Source organism: Heterocephalus glaber, unplaced genomic scaffold, assembly GCF_053883595.1.
Source record: "Heterocephalus glaber isolate CG9 unplaced genomic scaffold, H.glaber_assembly_v1.0 deba00001550, whole genome shotgun sequence".
NCBI classification, from domain to species: Eukaryota; Metazoa; Chordata; class Mammalia; order Rodentia; family Bathyergidae; genus Heterocephalus; species Heterocephalus glaber.
This window is the reverse complement of record NW_028258343.1, coordinates 25,215,724-25,236,831: the sequence shown is the minus strand read 5'-3', so window position 1 is coordinate 25,236,831 and position 21,108 is coordinate 25,215,724. Positions and strand designations below refer to the sequence as shown.

Here is a 21,108-nt window from a genome sequence, read left to right as displayed (position 1 = left end):
CTAATTGAGAGAATAAACAAAAGGAAAAAAAGAAACTAGCACTGGAAAAATATTGCAATGTCAGTAATCAGTATATACTTTTCAATAACAACACTCAATGTCCATGGTTTTAACCCACCGATCAAAAGACACACTGGCAGATTGGATTGAAAAACAAAACCCCACCATATAGTGGTGGCAAGAGACAGACCTCACCTTCAAAGGAGCACATAAACTGAAATTAAAATGATGGAAAATGATACTCCATGCAACTTGAGCGCAAAAGCAAGCAGGAACAGTTGCTATTTTCAGAAATACTGAACTTCAAGCCAAAACTCATCAGAAGAAAAAAAAGAAGGTCACTATATATTGGTAAAGGGAACAATTCAACAGAAAGAGACAAACACACACACACGCACACACATGCACACACACACGCACACACACGCGCGCACACACACACCCAATTTCATAAAAAAAAAACTATTGAACATAGAAGGACAGAGAGACACAAATACACTCCTAGAAGGAGACTTCAATATTCCACTCTCACACATAGGTCAACCAGACAAAAAGATCAACAAAAAAACATCAAAGTTCAACCATACCATTGGATAAATTGACTTAAAGATATCTAAGAGTGTTACATCTAACAATAGAATACATGTTTTTCTCAGCAGCACAAAGAACTTTCTCCAAAATAGATCATATCTTAGGCCATAAACCAAGCTTAAATGAATACAAAAGAATTGAAATAATCTCTTGCATATGACCAGACCATAAAGGAAAGAAACTAGAAATCAATAGCAAAAGAAACCACAGAAACAATGCAAACACATGGAGATTAAATAATATACTCTTGAATAATCAATGGATCAGAGAAGAAATTAAAAGGTTCCTAGAATCAAATGATAATGTAAGCACAACATTCCAAAACCTATAGGACATAATGAAAATAATTCTAAGAGGAAGTTATAGCTGTAAATGTCCATACTTTAAAAAACAGAACAATCCAAAATAAAGAACCAATAATAATAAATAATAAAATAAATAACCAATGCATCCAAGGTACTAGAAAAAAAGGAGCAATCCAAATTTAAAACTTGTAGAAGGAAATTAATTAAAAGATCAGAGCAGAAATTAATAAAATTGACACTAAGAAAATAATATAAAGGATCAAGGAATCAAAGAGTTCGTTCTTTGAGAGGATGAACAAAATTGACAAACCTTTAGCAAAACTTACCAAATGAAGGAAAGAAAAGATGCATACCAATGCCACTAGGAATGCAAAAGGTAAAATCACAATGGGCACTGCCAAAAGCCAAATGATTCTAAGAAACTATTTTGAAAACTTTTATATTTCAATAAATTGGAGAATTTAGAAGAAATGGATAAGTTCCTAGACACATATGGATAACCAAAACTGAACCAGAAAATATAAAAAATATTTCTTGTAACAGAAAAATAACAAGCAATGAAATGGAGGTCGTAATAAGAACCCTACCAACTAAGAAAATCCCAGGACCCAGTAGATTCACTGAACTCCAAGGAAGAAATAACACCAATACTGTTCAATCCTTTCCATGAAAATGAAAGGAAAGAAGCACTATCAAGCTTACTCTTTGAAGCTAGCATGACCCTGATGTCAAAACAAGACAGGAACTCAAAAAAAAGAAAATTACAGGCCAATTTCCTTAGCAAAAATAGATGCAAAACTCCTCAACAAGTACCTGCAAATAGAATATAAGAAATCATTAAGAAGTTATATATCAGCGAATTGCTTTCATCCTAAAGATGCTAGGATTGCTCAATTACATAAATCAAGAAATATAATAAATCCCTCTAAAATCCAGAACAAGACAAGGCTGTCCAATCTCATCATTCCTGTTCAAGATGGCACTTGAAACTTTAGCCAGAGAAATCAGGCAAGAGAAAGAAATAAAAGGGATATGAATAGGGATAAAAGAAGCTAAACTATCCTTTGTTCCAGATGATATAATCCTTTACATATGAGACCCAAAAAACTCCACCAGAAATCTCTTAGAACTAATTCAGCAAAGTAGCAGGATACAAAATCAATACACAAAAATCAAAAGCATCCCTGTATACTAACAACAAACCCACTGGCAAATTGGCATGCGGGAGCTTTGGGGGGCAGTGGCAGGGAGAGAGGTGGTACCGGGAATCGAACTTAGGGCCTCACATTGGCCAGGCAGGCGGTGCACTGCTGAGCAGTTACATCCCCTGCCCCTGCCCAATGGCTTCAAGACAATTAAATACCTAGGAATTAACCTAATCAAAGAAGCGAAAGGCTTTTGTAACAAAATTTATAGTACTCTGAAACAAAAAGAGATTGAAGAAAACCTTAGAAAATGGAAACACATCTCTTGTTCCTGGTTAGGTAGAACCAATATTGTCAAAATGGCCTTATTACCAAAAACAACACATACAAAGATTTAATATAATTCCAATCAAAATGCCAACAGCATTCTTCACAGGGCTAGAAAAAACAATCCTAAAATGTATATGAAATAAGAAGAGAAGCAAAATAGTCGAAAGCAATCCTGAGTGAAAAGAACAAAGCAGAGGATACTACAATCATGGGTGTCAAGTTATACTATAAACTACAGGAATAAAAACAGTAGGGTACCGGCACAAAAATAGACACATTGTCCAGTGGAATAGATCAAAGATACAAAAACAACCTTATGCACCTTCAGCCATTTTATTTTTGACAAAGGGACTAAAAAAACATACCCTCAAGAAAAGATAGCATCTTAACAAGTGGTGCTGGGGAAACCAGTTATCCACATGAAGAAGAACAAATCACCCACATCTCTCACTGTACTAAAATCAAAATAAAGTGGCTCAAAGACCTTGTTATGAAAACAGCAACACTGAATCTGCTAGAGGATAAAATAGGTAAAACTCTTGTTTTAAGTATAGGCAAGGACTTTCTGACTAGAACCCCAATTGCACAAGAAATACAGTAATAACAGGAGTCAATAAATATGATTACATCAAATTTAAAGACCTCTGCACAGCAAAGAAAACAACCAACAGAGTGAAGAGACAACCTACAGAATGGGAAAAATTTTGTCAGCTACTCCTCAGAGACCTAATATATAGAATATATATATATATGTAAAACTCAAACAGTAGATCCAAAAAATTAAAGACCCAATCAAAACATAGTTAATTGAAATGAAGACACTTCTTGAGAAAGAAGTATAAATGGGCAACAAGTATATGAAAAATATTTAGCATCTGTGGCCATCAGAGAAATGCAAATTAAAACAACACCGAGATTCTATCTTACTCCAATAAGAATGTCTATCATCAAAGACTCAAAAAGCAAAAAAATGCTAGTGAGGATGTGGGGAAAAGGAACCATTCCACAGTGTTGGAGAGAATGAAATCTAGTACAACCACTATGGAAATCAATACAGAGATTCCTCAAAAAACTAAAAGTATAAATTCCATTTGACTCAACTATTCCTTCCTAGGTATCTTCCTGAAAGAGTTAAAGTCATCATATTACAATGATCCACGCACCCCCATGTTTACAGCAGCACAACATCTAAATTATGAAAGTGGCCTATATTCCCACCAACAGATGAACAGATAAAGAAAACGTAGTATTTACACCATGGAATATTAGTCTGCGGTAAAGAAGGATAAATTTAAGTCATTTATGCAAATACAGATTGATCTTGGGACCACAATGCTAATTTAATTAGACACGGAAGGATAAATATCACATAGTTTATCTTATATGAGAAACCCCAAATTTAAATAATTTAAAGGGCAAAATAAAAGAGAGATGGTAGGAAAAGGGGAGGTAGACTGTAGAGATAGAAAAGGGATCAAGGAAGGGGAAGTAGGGGAGAAGGGAAGGTAAAAATGACCAAGATTTGGTGTATGTATGTACCAATTCCCCAAGATGAATGTAATTGTTATGCACTGCAAACATGTACCAACATTCAACCGAAGAGCAGCCCAGATTCTGCTTCTGGCCCCTCACCAGCTTCATTTACTGCTACGACAAAAAACCTATTCCAAAAACAACACAGCATGGTGTGAACATGAGATAAAAATAAGGAGCAATAAGGTTTCTATTTAAAGGATGGTGTGGCGACACACGTATCTAATTGCTCAATGCCCTTATGCAGCACTAAAATGAGCATGGATCGCAGCCTCGTTTACATTCCCCATAGAACAGTTCAGGTCACCGGGGTCAATACCTGAACTCTGCTATCAACATGACCCCAGTGCTCCTCTAATTTAAAGAGGCTTTGGTGAATCCTAGAGACTAACGATAATAAAATAAGCCCAATGCTTAATAAAAATACCATTGGCAGAGTTTAACCTCCTAACCTTTTTCATGTTGGATCAAATGAGACAACATTCCTGGTGATTATGATGTCTTTATTGGTTCTTATTTATTTAAGATCTACTGAATATAATAACACTTGAAGACATTACTACTTAAATTCTATATGCACAGAAACTGGAGAAAACCCAGTTCCAACCCAATAGTGTGGAGTCAGTAAAATCTCTTAAAAATACTTTTTAAGCCATATTTTAAATATTTTAAATCATGATGTCTGCAGCTATGCTGGCTACATATTCCTCTGCACCATTTAATTCTTACCTGTAGGTGGTATTTGGAAGAGTAGAATAAAACTGGAAACTGGTTCTCTGTGTCCCTGAATCGAATTTATTATTTTTGCTGATCAGTCGTAAATTATAACCCAGAATAGGTCCACCTGGGAATTGGGGTGGAGTCCAACTGACTTCCACGGTGTCAGGGCCAGAGCTCTCAATATTCCGAATAAGAGGTGCAGTTTGAGGAACTGGAAGAGATAATGAGGATGTAGTGAGTATAAAAATGAACAGAGTTTATGTTTTTAAAATAAGATAGGAAAAAAATCTTGATTCTTTTTTTTTGTTTGGTACTGGGGATTGAACTCGGAACCTTGCACTTTTGAGGCAGGTGGCAGAACCATTGAGCTAAATCCCCAGCCCAAAATCTTGATTTTTTTAAAAAATTAACAGACATGAACATTTTGATTAATAATCAAAAGTGTGATGAGCAATAGTAAAAATCTCCGAGTTGCAATTCTTGATTCTAAAATTATACCAGTTAAATACTAAAGTTTGCCAAAAGATTCTTGCAGATGCTATTTTGCTCACTTCTTGTTTATGGAATAAGATTAATTTTGAAATATATAAATAGGTTAAGTATTCCTGAAAAAGAAAAGAGTCCTCAAAAATCTCTGGAGACCTAAATGAATTGAATCAAGGGATGGAACCAGGTTAGGAAAGAAAAGAGAATCTGAACAAGCTGGGGTCAATGATTAACAGGAGCTATAAAAGGAAATCTGAGGCCTGTGCACTCACTGCACAGGGGCCTGACGGTCCCAGCTGTAGACGTGGCTTCGGAAAAGCCGTAGTTAGAATGGCCTGCTGCTGTGTTGTCCTCAGCTCTGACCACCCAGGTGCTATCTTTCCCTCACAGCTGAGTGGGCATCAGCAGGCTGTACCCCACCCTAACCTTGGCAAAGAACAAAGGAGCTGAGCTAAAGAAGAAAGCACTCACTCCCAGATCCCAGATAGGCCAGTGACGTGGCAGCTGATCTTCCATCCATGCGTCCACCCACTTTCATACCTTGGCTCCCCAAAATCATGCTCTGTTTTCTCATTCCATAGAAAAACATGCTCATATAGCAATTTGGTCTTCCTTCTTAGCACTGCTGAAAATGATGTGCATCTCCACTGATACCTTGGATCTCAGCCTTCACACCAATGTCTCTGAAAGGCCTCTTCACAAGACCCTCAGCCTTTCTGTAGGACAACCCGTCCCAAACTCCCAGACTCATTTTTGGTAAACACCATAACTGTGTGTCACTCCTTGGTTCCATGTACTCAGTTACCTTCATGAACAGGAAAGGAAGAATGACCTCCAACTCCATCAGAATCATGACATCAAAACCTAACTCTGGAGTCAACATCCAGCATGTTCTGCCCCACTTCAAGCAAGCCAAATGGCACCTCCATGGAAAGATGTATTTATTGTCCAAATGTCTCCAACAGAAAAAAAAGTCCTCCCCAAAAGGCTGGTATTCCTTGTACAGTAACCATTATCTTGGTTAAGAAATTATCTTCAGAAAGGTTCCAGTTAGAAGGAATCATATAAGTCTCATAGCTATTAGAGAATAGGAATAAAGGCAATAAATGCACAACAGATAAGTTTCTAGCTGTGGCTAAATAAGGAAGGGAGAATCTGGAGCATGAGAGTCTATCCATGGAAAGGGTGTGGCCTTGCATATCTACCAAAAAGGCCCAGAAATGGAAAGCAAGGTTGTCTCCTTCTTGGCTTTGATTTGACCAGACATAGGTATTGGACCATGGTACTCCATTATGACTATTTGTCCCAGCACTGTTGAGGTATATGAGTCATTTCTTGGAACAAGGAAGGACCCATGTATTCTACTCTTGCCTGGAATGTTTTAAACATGGTCCTGAGCTAGGTTCTAAGCATAGATAATCAGAGAATAATCAGCAGAAGTGGTCACACAAACCCTGAGCCTTAATAAGCAAGGAAAGCATACTCCTCAGGGAAAAGGGGCAATTTCCCAACCAACTTCATCAGGATCAAAGGCCATGTTCAATCAGAGGTTCTCTGCACATGACCACCTCTCCAGGATGAGAGGCAGGGCACCCAGCGAGCCTGCGGCCATCTGCCAGGCCACCTTAGCCGACTCTGATGTGGAGACACAGGCGGCCACACCCTGCGTGTACACCCAGCATCCAGCTTCCTGCAGGGCTTCTAGGTTTGAGTCCTTTCCTTGGTGAAGGTGTCACATCTTCAAAGCAAGAGATTTGGAAGTTCTCCAGCACATGGAATGTTTCAATCTTGTCTTTGAAAAAATGCCTCTGCACTTTCCAAGCCCTTTCACTGCCTCAGCTGATGCTGTATTTGGTTACCAAGCTTCTCTTCTTAAAGACTATGGAGGCACTTACTCCTCTGCATCGAAGCTTTCCAGAGTTCGGAACATTCTCTAAGTGAAGTCCAAACTCACGCCTAGTCTTCGGAGTTCTCAGTAGTTGATCCCTGGACCCAGTCTCCCTCCCAGAAGTCCTCCTGCTATTTCTCTTTTCTGTGCCTCATACTTGCTGCAGATGGAAGCCCACGTCTCCTCTCCATGCCTTAGAGATCGATCCTTATGATCTTGCTCATGTGGTCCTGCCCTTCCCTCACCTTATGGCCACATGAACAATAAAATTCTCTCCAGAGAGATTTCTTTGATATTATATTGTAGAAACAATATCTCCCTCCTCTGAACTTACTCAGGAATTTGCCAGTACCATTTATTACAATGCTTTTAATTAAGTAGCCTCTTATTCAGGGTTTCGGATCCACACACCTATGCTACTTGACTCCATGTTGAATGTGAAAACACTTACTTAGGCTGAGTATTTCTCTAAGGCTCAAGTAGAACTCAGAAGAGGGAAGCTCAGCAAAAGCTGCCTTCTGATAGAGCCACATTCTGCATAAAGGTTAGGGAACAGGGACAGCTGGAATCTAGCAGGAAAGAAGCCTTTTCTTTCTTTCCAAGGATGATGCAACTGTGTTTTAGCCAATCCCTCTCATTTTTGAAGTAGTTTCGTCACTTGGCTTTAAGACGCCACAAGCTCCAGAGTTTGCTCCTTCTTGGTGTGTTGTCTATTCTGCTTTTTCTGTCACCAAATCCTGGGCTGCTCTTGATCTTCTCTTTTTTCAACCTACACTCATTCTTAGCCTACCACCTTGAGGCCCAGGACCCGAAATCTGACCTCTATGTCTTTAACTCTTACATTGGCATCTTGGATGTCTCCAGCTGCCTCCTGAGCTCCAAATCTATATATTCAACTGCATCCTTGACAACTCCATTTGGATGTCTGATTAGCATCTCAAATTTTACTTGGACAGGCAGATTTTTTTAATTTTTTTATAGTAAAGCAACCCTCCCCCAAGTCTTCCCAGGTCTCAGTAAATGGCAACCCACAGGTGTTCAGCCTGGAAATCTAAGTTATCAAGCTTCATCCTCCATTCCCATCTCCAATTCATTCTGCAACCTCATCAGCAGATCTTTCCACTACCATCCCCATGACCACTACAGTCAGAGCCACCACCATGACTTGGGAATGTAAACTGGTACAACCACTGTGGAAAACAGTATGCTGAGTCCTCGAAAAACTAAAAATAGAAATTCCATTTCACCTAGCTATTCCCCTTCCAAGTATCTTCCCAAAAGAGTTGAAATCATCATCATATTACAGTGATACATGCACTACAAGGTTTGAGCAGAGGAGTGACATGATTTTGTCATTGGGTGGGGTCCAAGGAAGTCCCCCCTCCAGAGGAGGAGATGGGAACATAAACTCACTCAACCACCAAATAGGTTGTAGGTTCACTGACTTCCATCACAGGAAAGCATTTCAGGATGTGTCAGTAGGCATGGGGAGGTTTGTTAGGTCAGAAGAGTGTGTGTGTGTGTGTGTGTGTGTGTGTGTGTGTGTGTGTGTGTGTAGCGTGAGCTGCATTGCAGTCTGGAGCTGGGCGTTTTATATGGTCTTGGGGATGTCCTTAAGGTGGGCGATCTAGGACATGTATCTAGTACACCTGTGGGGTCATCTATTTGATGGGCTAAGTCAGAATGTAAACCATTCGTGTGCTTGAAGGTCAGAGAGTTGCCGCAACTTCCTAGTGCTGCTTCCTTGAGGACAAAGGTCTGTGGGTGAAAGAAGGCCCAGTTTAGAGGGTAAAGCATGGGCCAATTTATAGGATTATTATTGTGTCTTTAAGATCTTTAGGAATCCGGTGGGGGGTGGGTGAGTTTCCCAACCTTGTAGTGGCTCTCCCTCTAGAGTCCACAAAGGCCTCTGAGGCCAACTGTGACCTGCCCTCCCACCTTCCTGTCCCCCACCTCCTTCCACGCTCTGTTCAAGCCCCTCTGCTGTGCCTTGGACAGGCCAGGGATGCCCTTTCCCTGGGGCCTCTGTATGACCACCCCACACACACACTATATCTGAGATCTGTCTGGCCAACTTCCTCATGTCCTGCAAATCTTGCTCTAACTTCACTCCACCCTCTCAGCAGGCTTCTTCAAATCATCTCATTTAATAGTGCATCGGCTCTCCCTCCCCACTCCCATTTCTGACCCCCTGAAGCATAAAGCCTACTCAAAATGTTCATCTCACCCAGCAAACAGCAGCATGCCACTTACCAAACTCTTTCCTTACTTGTTATGTTTATCACACAGAACATATTTTCCAGCAAAGCAAGAGCTCCCTAAGAGCAGGGGTCATTGTTTTGTATTGTGAACATTACTTGGCATATGTGGCATTACTTGGCATTAGGTACTTGATTGTTGAATAGATCAATTAAAATGAAAACTCTGGAACAATGTCCGTGTTGCAGAAGCAGCAAGTACATGCCATACCTCCATGAGGATGAGTCCTGTATCTTGGGCTCGTAGGAGAAGAAAGCCGCATCTGGGCTGTGAAGATCCAAACTACTCGAAAAACATATTCTGTGAAGGGGCGCAGGGCCCGCACCATGCAGGAGATCCTGGACACGGTCTGCAGGGTGTGAAACCAAGTCAGCCCTTATCAGACCTCCTGCCCATCCTGCCCACACGATTGGTGGACAATGGGTGCCCTGGGTGTGCCAGGGCCCCAGATCCTGCCAGCTAAGGCAGCTCTCCAGACATTGTCTGCATAGTTCACACACAAATTCTCTCATCCTTCTAAAACAGTAAAATTGAATCCATAGATTCAATTATTTGGCAAATATCTCTAGGATTTACCAAAATTTTTCTATGTTAATTGTCTTGGTGACTTGGGATTACTTTTTTCTAAACTTGCTCATGCTTTCCTGAAAAGGAAACCCTCAACCCTCAACAACCAGCCTAGATGTCCTTCTAAGCAGGAAGAAGCTCCATGAGAATCTTTCTCCTGCCTCCCCTTCATTTCACTTGGGATCACTGGGGAGGGGCAGATAATAACAAATGGGACATTTGTCACACGTTACGTGACTCTGTGCTGGGAAACTACGTGTGTGGCCAGTAATTCATTTTCCTCATAAAATAAAGTTTACAGAGTAGCAAAAATTAAAGTTCATGAAATTCACATACTTATGCTTGAATCTTTTCCAGAATGCATGAATCCCTTTAAGTAGTCTCTCCTTATCCTTGAGGATACATTTCAAGACCTTTGGTTGATCCCTGAACCTTCAGATAGCACTGAATCCTATATATAGGGACTTTGACACTAATACTGTGACAGTTGATCTGAAAACCAAGGTGAGTATTAAGTGACTAACAGATGGGTAGCTTATACCATGTGGATATGCTAGACAAAGGAATGATTCATACTCCAGTGAGACAGAGTGGTATGATGAGAGATTGTATCATGCTACTCAAAACAGAAAGCAATGTAGGATTTATGAACTGTCTGTTTCTGAATTTTTCCATTAAATATCCTATGGTTGACAACAGATAAAGGGACTATTATTATTTTATGTAGTATCTGGGTACCTGAAATAATTCAGAGGGGGAAGTATTTGTTTAAATACAAAAGCAGGGACCGAGGATTTAGTTCAGTGGTTCCACCACCTGCCTCACAAGCTCAAGGACCCGAGTTCAATCCCCAGTACCAATAAATAAATAAATAAATAAATAAATAAATAAATAAATAAATACAAAAGCAGCTTTTCTCACCTCAGCGTAAATCCATCTTCCTGGAAGTTGTGCATATTTCCACTGAATGATGTATTTCACTTCAGAGATATTGGCAGATTTCCACAGTAAAGTCACACTATGGCTTCCGATGGAAGAAGCAAAGGGTGCAGTAGGGAGGTTTGTGTTTTCTGAAGAGAAAACAAGGTTTCACTCCCCATGCACTCTGTCCACCAAAACAGAAGAGCATGTGCCTGCTTCCTTTGGGGCCCTCAGCATGCTCCTGCTACAGGGGCCACCTGAGCAATCCATGCTACATTTGTTCTCTTTGTTCTACAAGTGTGCAAAATGGAATGTTCAGCACTGTCCAGTGTTTCTTAGGTATGGCTTTCTTACAGGCCAGGGGCACAGGTCCCTATTATGACTTGTGTTTAGATGTCCCCCCAAAGCCTCCTGCAGTTAGGTAGGGGCTTTTTCAGAGACAGTCGCATCTAGACTGTGTGATGCTGGGATTAAGGGTGTGTGATTATGAAATCAGTCCACTGATTGGTTTGGCACCACCCTAATCCCAGTAGCCTCAGTAGAGTATAAAAGGGGCAGAAAGAAACTGCTAAGTTCCCTTGCTTGCTTTGCTACCTTCTGCCTGCCATGGACTGTTTCTCCTCTGCAATGCCTATCTGCCATGCCACCCTGCCTTGGAGTCAGACAATTACATACTAAAACCTCCACAATCTGTGAGCCAAAGAAAACCTTTCCTCCCTTAACTTTGAGTGTCAGGTACTTTGTCTCAGCAACGAAAAAAAAAAGAGAGCACCAAAGCATAGCTGTGGTATAGCAGAGTCATCAACTGCCCCATGACACATATCTCAGGATAAATTTTGAGATTTTACACTATAATTGTGCTATTATTGTCCATTTTCTCAGCAAATTATTTTTATGTGTATAGGACTTTACATTCCTGTTGTTTATAAGACATTTCATGACTTCTGAACATTACGGATTTTACAGATTGTGGCATATATTTATTGGACGCTACTTGTCAAGCGTGATACTCAGAGCTAGTTTTCTGCACTCCATATATCACTAGGAGGAAACAGATTTATTTTATTTTTCTATTTTTTCCAAAATGTGATAGATTTAATGCTTTGGCTTTCTTTGACAGAGAAAAATAACTACTTGGATTGCAAAAGTGTGGTGGATTTGGCAGAGAGCTTTAAATGGTTAAAATAGAACCACTAGGATCTCAGTTTCTTGCGAAAAGAAAACCAACAAGATTCTCATCACTCTATATGGACTAACTAAATTCCATACTCTGTAATACAGAAAGATTAAAGCCATTATCACGGGGGGGGGGGTTCCAGCACAATCACTCCCTGCTGATTCTTCTATTTATGGTTCATTTGAGGCCATAAATCCAAAACATAGCTCCACTTTTCCTCCCTTTCATGGTGAAGCCTTCAGTAGCAGGAAAGGGCATAGGATGTAGACCCCTGAAGAAGGGGTCAATGCAGGAGTTGTCAGCTGACCAGGAGGAACACACAGGAGGCATCAGAAATGATATCTATTGAGAACAGGGCAGAGGAATGAGTTACACAAATGCAGGAAAACAGACATCTTTTTCAGGCTTTGGTGGTGTGTATGGAACACGGGTGGCAAAGCGGGTCTGCTCTAAAGTATTAAGACACATGTAAGTCGAATGGGAAAGAAAAGCTGACCTGAACAGCACATTATTCTCCATGCAGAGCAGCAGGTGGGAGAAAAGATTCTGCTGCCAGAAAGCTGGGTTGCAACTCCAGTTATATCTCCTTCTAATTCTATGGCCCCAAGCAAGTATTTAAGCTAAGCCTCAATTTTCTCATCTGCCAAATGAGGCTAATTATAACATTTATACCTCTGAAGACAAAAGGAGCTAATAACTACAAATTAATGACAACAGTGTCTGATTCATAAGTGAGTAATAAAATAGTGTTATTTTAATGTACTGCTAGTCATTATCATTTTCCACTATGTGGAAAGGTATGTGGGAGGTATCTAAATTCAAATAAGATAGCAGACCTACAAATCAATGGACCATGGGCCAGCTGCACAGAGACAAATAGGCACTTCAGTGCCTGTGCAAAATGATTGACTCATCATGACAAATGCAGATATTGCTCATGAGCTCAAATGCCTTAACTTACATCCCATTTCTTAGTGGTACACATTGATCTATAGCCAATGATAAACTTGGATAAAGCTTTGATTATACTTATATTCTAATGGAATTGTATAGTTAACTGGATGACATAATTTTAGAATATAAGTAAAGGGTGTGAACCAAAAGTTCCAGCTTTCTCAATTCCGCCCTTCTTGTTTTCTCAGTAATTTTTTCATGGATCATTGGATCAAAAGAATTACCTAGCTGGGTATTTAGCTCAGTGGTTCCGCCGCCGCCTGCCTCACAAGCACAAGGTCTCGAGTTCGATCCCCGGTACCAAAAAAAAAAAATCATTTATTTCTCCTTTAAATGAAAATGACTGCGTTCTAGGAACACTTGTGTGCACCTTGGGCACTACACATCTCTAGTCTTGCAATCTGATTAGGTAGCACCATCCTTGTTCCTTGCTCTATGTTGAGTTTCTTGTGGTGCTTGCTTGTTACTACTAAAACACCAGCACTGCAAAGACACTATGGAAAGAGATGCAGTGTGATCTACTGGTTCTGCCATGAACTCCCCCAACTCAGAAGGTCTGGCAAGCTCCAGCAGCTGTGGACCCCCTGTGTCCCCCTTGGGTACTGGCAATGCCCCATGGTTCCCCAGGGAGGTTGCTGTGATGCTCTAAGTTTCTTTAGGACACAGTTTGAAAATGAAAACCACAAAATATAAATCCTTACCACAGCTAATTCACAACACAAGGGAAAAGGTAGCATCACTGCCTCCCCACAGAAACATCGGTGGGGTGTACAGTGAACAGCAGAAGCAAACTGGGATGACAAGGCAACAACTTCCTTCCAGTTTCTACCAGCCGCTAAGAGCAAAAGGAAGGAAGGCACCAATCAAGGACTAGGTCATACAGAAGAGCCAAGCATCTCCCAGTCTGTAGGGAACCCTCTGCTCTTGGGAGGAGGGCCCAGGGAATTCAGTTAGGCAGCTGCTAATGTCCAGGCTGTGCCTATCAAAATCAGGAGAATTAACACATTGCTGGGGCAAAGACTCAGCACACCCAGCCTCCTCTGAAGCAGGCAGAGAGAGCCACAGCCACGCAAGTTTCCTGCAATTACTGAGAAGCACAGCTCCCACACACTGACCGACTCCTGGGTGTTTTGGGGGAGCCTCACACAGTAGTTCTCTGTTGGGTAACATTAGCTAAGCAGTGAACTGCACATTATATACAATTTTCCTATACTCTGGTCCAAGAAATGGTGGCACCCCAATGTCAAGTCGGGGTGAGATGCACACTATTCTCTCACTAGGAGAGAAGGGACCACGTCTCCAAAGCCCGAGGCAAGTCCCACCCTTTCATCAGTCACTGCCACATCGCCTGTGTTGTCTGCAAGAAGACTTTTGCTGAGCTTTTATCAAAATGGCCTCTACTTTTCAAATTACTGAATTTTCACGATCTATAAATCTCTTTCAGCCCTTCTGAGATGTAGAGCTCCAGATATGTGAAGAGGTGCTTTCTATGCTGCCGTGAGAACCGGTAGTCGGGGCAGAGTGGTCACATGTGGTCCTCACCCAGCACCTCCTCCTCGTAGGCACCTTCCACGCTGCTGCAGCCGACTTTACAGGCCTCTCGCTGTGGAGACAGAGTTGTGGATCAGGGCAGCCTTGTGCTGGCCAGTGACAAGCTTCTCCTGAAACTTGAAACCCGAATGCCCACCAAAAGAGTGTATCCTGCGTGTCTGATTTATTCTGCTTAATATTATGGTCTCAAGTTGCATCCATTTTCCCCAAAGTATGCAGTGAATAAACTAAAGAGCAAAACAAAAGCTAGACGATAGGAAATGGGAAGACAGAGCTTTGCAAACGGGAGGGACGGACGAAGAGATGGGGGCGGGGAGCGGCAGGGACACAAAGAGGAGGAAGACGTGCTCTGTCCGTTCAGCGGCTGCTCAGTGAACGCAGTCACCCGTGCCGCAAATCCTGACGGACAAAGACGAAGGTTGGGAAAGTGTATCTCCACTTCAACTATTTCATCTGAAATACTTACGGTTCCAACTTGTCAGTGGGATTAGACCAGTGCTTCCCAATTTGCTTTTGCCCATATTCCATAGTTAAAAATAACAAAACAACCTAGTATACAATGCATATTGAAAAAAAGATTTTTTGGAACAATATTTGCCTTTTTCTCCCATTTTAGCAGTTTTGTTGCAATAGAGTCACGCATCATAAAATTCAACCGTTTAAAATGCAGTTTCAGCCAGGTGTGGTGGTGCATGCCTGTAACCCTAGCACTTGGGAGCTAAGGCAGGGGAATCCCCATGAGTTTGAGGCCAGCCTGGAGTACATGGTGAGTCCCTCCCTTAAGAAACGAAACAGAACAAATGCAGTTTCAGTGGGTTAGTGTATTTATAGAGCTGTGCACCCAGCACCATCATGGAATTTTAGGCCACTTTCATTGCCCCAAAATGAAGCCCTGTTCCTGATGTGCTGTTAGGTGTTCGACTCTGTTCCATCCTGCTTCTTGTGACTCCTGGTTTACTGAATTGATTCCATGACCCTCTGATGAGTCACATCCTCCAGTTTGAAAAATGCTGAGCTTAACAGTGCAATTATATGTTTGCCATTTTGATCAAAATTTTCATGAGCTGAAACCCTCATTTTCTAGCCTAACATGCTGTTTGTGGTTTGCATGATTATTGTGTTATCTGTGCCTTCCTTGGAAAATTAAAGTGACTATCAATTTTTATAATAGCTGAACATTTTAATGGATGTTTTAATTCCAAAGTTGAACTTTAAGATCTACAAAAGCCTAATGATGATTAACCCTTATATCATCAACCAAAACACAGAGCACGGATTTGATGACTGAGAACACAAACTCCCCACAATGCCTAGTGGATGCATTATCATTAGGTACAGAAAAAGAAAAACTCAGAGGAAAAGCACACATCATAAAACTGCAACTCAACCCGTAACAACCTCCCTCCTCTCCTTCAATTTACAATGGCAACTGCTGGGACAACATGCTTGCTGCTCTTTCTCATCAGGGAGCAGAAACCGCAGCACAGCACACCTGCCCTGGAAGAAGGGCTGGGCTGCCGCCCACTAGCGCTGACCCTTCCTCACCTGATCTGTGCACCAAAAGAAGCAGAGCTCCACAGCCCCACTTGCTTAGTTGAGGATTAATGTAAATACCTTGGTTTGGGATCAGGACTGTTTAACTTAAAAGGATTGGTGAACTTTTCACATCCTCTGAAAATTTCAGGAAAAAGTATTCAATATCTCCATTAATTTCAGGAAAAAACAACAAGCCAGATATTCCACATGAGATTCTTTTTTTCAAGAAAGAAAACCAAGAAAGAAAAATGGAGATACAGTTGGAAACATATTATTTAGAAGTACAGCTAGTCCTGACAGTCGGTAGAATGTGTGGCCCTGTTTCAGGGAAAATATCCTGTAAAATTTCCACTTGTCCAAGAGTTGAAATGCTATCCTAAGTGGAGGTGAAGCTGTGCACAGAGCACATGCATGGTGACAACTAACACTGGACTTCTAATGAGGCTATCCAGGCTTCTCAAGCTCAAGCTGCCTAGAGAGAACCTAGAGGTGCTGGAGCAAGCAATTCACAGAAGCTGATCCCTAGCCCAGATGGGAGGTTTGCACAGCACGCTCAGCTCACTGAGCTGCCCTTCTCACTGCGGGGCCATGTCTGCTCCTCCAGGGCTCCTCCACCCTGCAGACCCTCCCACCGCTCCACAGTACCCAACACCACTCAACCATCTCTGTTGTCCCTTGGATCCACTGTCGGCTGCCCAGCCCAGCACAGGTGCCACCGCTACCTTGTCTTCCCCTAACCCAAGGAAGACACACCCCACCGCCCTCCAGGGGACCAGCAGCTTTGTTTTCCCAAAGATCATTCACTCATACAAGAGTAGTTATCAAGGTCTTTCTGTGCCAAGAGCTTTTCTTTTGCTCTAAGAATACGGCATTGAGCGAGGTAGTAAGTTCCCTGCCTTGTAGAACTTACATGCTCTCAGAAGTGGGCGGACAACAACCAAATAACAAGTTCTTTTAAACATTCAGGTAATGAAAGTACCATGAGGAAAGTGAAACAAGTCAAAGGCACAGGAAGGGGCAGCCGGGAGAAGCCTTCCTTCAGCTCGGGCGGGGAGCACAGTGCAGAGATCACCCTCAGCCCAAGATGGAGCAGTGGAGTGGTGAGAAGGTGCTGGGCTTGTGCAGATCCGAGGGCAAAGATGAAGCCTGGAAGCAGGCTTCCACGTGTGCCTGTGGTCCAGAGACGGGCAGGAGGCAGGCGGCAAGCAGAGGGGAGCAGGAGAAGGCCGGAGTGCTGAGTCCGTGCTTGATTTTGCCACAAGCTGAGGCGCCGCAGTCAGACAAGCCAGGCCACTGGCCCTGTCCTTTCCCAAGTTACACTTCACAGAGTTCTCGCCTCTCAGACTTTCCTCCAAGGAATCTGAGGTAGGTACAAAACTCTCAAGCTTTGCTGGGTGTTAGTATTTCTACTAACAATGAAAGTTTCATTTCCTAAAGGTGTGCACAGCTGAGTTAAAACTCTCTGTGCCTCTTCATCTATCTGCACTACTTGTATTTCTATGCTGTTTGACTTGTAACATTTTAAAGTGTAAAATAGCAAAGTATAAATGGAATAATTAGTTACAACACTAAGGGAAAATATTCACGCGATCTAAGTTCAGACTCCTGGGCAACATAGTGATTAGCAGGTTATACATGCCATCCTGAGCAGCTCGGTGGCTTACGAAACTCTCCCTGTGGTTTTTTGTGGCACTTTGGCAATAATGTTGCTTTAATCACATAAAAGAGATCTCAGGAATCTTTTTTATCTCAATCAGGAGAGATCTTTAATTGTCTGCTGACACATGGGCTGAATTTCCTTGTCTGTTTTATCTACTTCTTAGCCCACCGCACCTCCACCCATTCCCAAGGAAAGCCCCCCAGGGCAGAGTGACCACAGATCATTGAAGAAAGTCCCAATTCAATTTATGTTCTGATTTCTGCTCTCTATTAAGAAGGAATTGGTTGGCTTTAGTAATGGTTGATAATGTATAGTCCTTCCTCAGGCAGGGAAATGTAGTTCTCTCCTCTGGTTTCAAGAGCAGTCAAACAGAACACAGTATACATTTTAAGGTGAGAAATAATATAGCTTCTTTATGCCACTTGCTGTCAAGTAACCTAATCCTGAGGGCATGGAATCCAGGAGGGACAAGTGTAAGTGAAGAAGACCAAGCAGGAAAAGATCAAACTCTCAAGGTCTTTGAAGAGGAGAAAGTCAAGAGAAGACCAGACAGGGCCTGTCAGGGAGCTGGAGCCAGTGTGGAGTCACTTGCTGTCATGGCACAAGAAAACTTTTCCAAACACTGGCAAGCACTGTGCTGAATAATGAAGAAAACTGCGTTTTAATAGGATGGATTGGGGAATGTGATCATTTGAGGTGCCCTCGCTGTGTTCTTCATTCTCCCGTCCCCTCCCCAGGCTCCAGGATACAATATTTCAAGTCAGATTAGAGTCCTATAAAGTTGGCCTTCGGTATGGCAGTTCCAATTTGCAGAATCAACCAAGGGTCAAAAATATTTTCTTTAAATTGCTCAACTGAACACTTACAGACATTTTTCTTATTTTTATGGCCTAAAGACTATAACAGCTATTTACTCTGTATTAGGAATTATAATTACAATTACAATCTACAAGTGATTTAAGGTATTTATCAGGACTGCACAGGTTATTAGCAAGTATTATGTCATATTACATCAGGAACTTGAGCATCAAGGACTTCAGTGCCCACAGGGGTTCCTAGAACCAGCCCCCCCAAGAAACCCAAGGCTGACCACACGTGTATACATGCAAATGTATGTACACATAGGCATATTCAGATATATTTATATATACATTGTAAATACACACAGATACGTAACGTAGCAAATGTCTACTCCACAAATGGAATCAACCATCATTTTTGTACCTAGAGTAACAGCTCTCTCAGGAAGAAAGTCTGTGCATGAGAATGTCATACACTTCCTCATTTTCAGTAAAGACCTGAAGTAAATACAGGGGTTTGATAACATCCTTTCTAAGTAATTATCAACTCACCTCAGAAACAGCGATGTAAGTATCATTCCGCATAGGAAAAAGAGGAAAGGAGAATGACTTAAAATCTTGAAAGTTGTAAATAATTTGCCCGACCATTGATAAAAAACCAAACAAAACATAAACAAAATGTCATCCCCAGCAGGCCACTGTGTGAATTGCTCTGAACTGGGTTTGCATCATTGGAAAAGATGGTAGAGCAGGATGTCGGCTAGCAAATCTCAGCCAAGCAAGAGGGGAGCTATGCTGCTCCACAGTAGGGTGTGGGGTGTTCCCAGAGGGCCAAGGGAGACACACTGAAATGAAAGCCACCAGTTGCTCTGGCTAGCAAAGGCCAGTAGGCTCCTCTGCCCAGCCTGGCTCCTCAGCAGCCACCTGCTTCCTGGATTGCTGCCCAGCAACAAACAAATGGCTCTTTCCCACTTCCTGTCCATTCATGGGGCAAGTGCGACTATATGCCTCACACTGTGGTCAGGGCAGGGAACACAGTATAAGAACTACAGAGAGTATCCTGCCCACTGGCGTACAAGAAACAAATACATCAGTGGACAAATAATTCAGTTATCAATTGTGAAAAGTGCATAACAATCACTAAGTCAAGATGTAAAATGCTCCTCTATTCATAATTTCTATGGAGCACAGAACCACAAATATGGGCATGGGCATAAGTAAATCTGGAAATGGAGGAATGCAGGGGTAAACTAGATAAGAAGAACTGTGAGAAATGTAAATAAGAAGAGGTTATGTCTTTATTCAAATATCAATGTTGCAATTTGACTCAGTGATGGAAAATATTAGGATTATCCTGCATTGCCATAATCTACTGATTTAACCTCTTACCTGAACAAAGGAATCCACTTTAAACAACAAAATTCTTTTCCATAAAGATGGAATACTTGCCAATATGTCAAGACTATCCTTAGGGAGATAATATTCTAATTTACTGACAACAAAGTAGAGAATCAAGGAATTAAGAACAGTAATTAATTTTGCCGCCTGCCTCCCAAGCGCAAGGACCACAGTTCAATCCCCGGTACAAAAAAAAAAAGAACAGTAATTAAGTTACATACCTTTAAGTGGCAAAGCTAGACTAAATTAAAAATGAAAAACGAAGCATCTGAAATGAATTTCCTACATGAAGTGGAGCAGATTGATAACCTCTGGATTTGATAGCTACCATGTTGCCTGCAGCAGACTTTGGACTTGACCCAGCCCCCTGCTGCTGGAAGTGTGGTCGGGGGCCACCAGGACAGAGTCTCCACCAGCCTCTCAAAAGTGCAGAAGCTCGGGCTCTGCACCAGACCCGCTGAATCCGACAGTTCACTAGATCTTGCATAACTGCACATTAAAAACTGACACTCAGACAACTAGGAGAGTTAGGAAATGCCTAACATTTTACTAAAAAGGGCTTGGAGCAACTAGACACCCAGGAACCCCTGCATTGCATTGCATTGCATTGCATCGCATTGCATTGCATTGCCCTTCCTTGGCCCCTGTTGCTTTCCTAATGTTGATCTCAGTGCTCTCTGTTCATAAGGATGTCTCAGGCTAGCCCAGTCTCCCTTTAGAGTCAAGTAAACTGGCAGAAAACCAATGGAAATGCAAATGGGGTCCCTTAGACAATTTCCTGTGCAAGATAGCATCCATATCAAAACAGAAACACAAGTCCTACTTACACACTTGACAGCACAGTTTTCCTGATCTACAGAGCTCCAAAAGTAACATCCTTGGATACACTGCAAGAGATAGCAACAGATAATGGTGATGGAAGAAATGCAGCTTTTCTTGTCACATGAAAGTGCAGAGCAACAAAAAGCATAACCTTATGTTTTAGAAATAGAAACTACCTGGGTCTGGGATTTAGCTCAGTGGCACCGCACCTGCCTTGCAAGCAGAAGGTTCTGAGTTCAAGCACTGGTACTGCAAAGAGAGAGAGAGAGAGAGAGAGAGAGAGAGAGAGAGAGAGAGAGAGAGAGAGAGAGAGAAGAGAGAAAGAGAAATCTAGGAAAGAAGCTGAGGCCCCGAAGGACTGGGAGCTTTGTGATTGTAATCAGCACTGTCCTAACTGCAGACAGGCCAGACCTCAGGTGGTTCACAGCAGAGGAGCAGAGTGGCAGAGCCAAGTTAAGGCCTGAG

General features: G+C 41.9%; 1 protein-coding gene across 1 annotated transcript in view; it reads right to left on the bottom strand.

Moving 5' to 3' along the window:
• Positions 1 to 21,108, bottom strand: part of Ros1 (ROS proto-oncogene 1, receptor tyrosine kinase) — a 104,118-nt gene that overhangs the window by 82,487 nt on the left and 523 nt on the right. Inside the window, 7 exon segments of the mRNA XM_087190217.1 lie at positions 3,979 to 4,032; positions 4,634 to 4,835; positions 9,468 to 9,606; positions 10,746 to 10,894; positions 14,419 to 14,479; positions 18,976 to 19,002; positions 20,649 to 20,794. Of these exon segments, the coding sequence (XP_087046343.1) occupies positions 3,979 to 4,032; positions 4,634 to 4,835; positions 9,468 to 9,606; positions 10,746 to 10,894; positions 14,419 to 14,479; positions 18,976 to 19,002; positions 20,649 to 20,794 (778 nt within the window).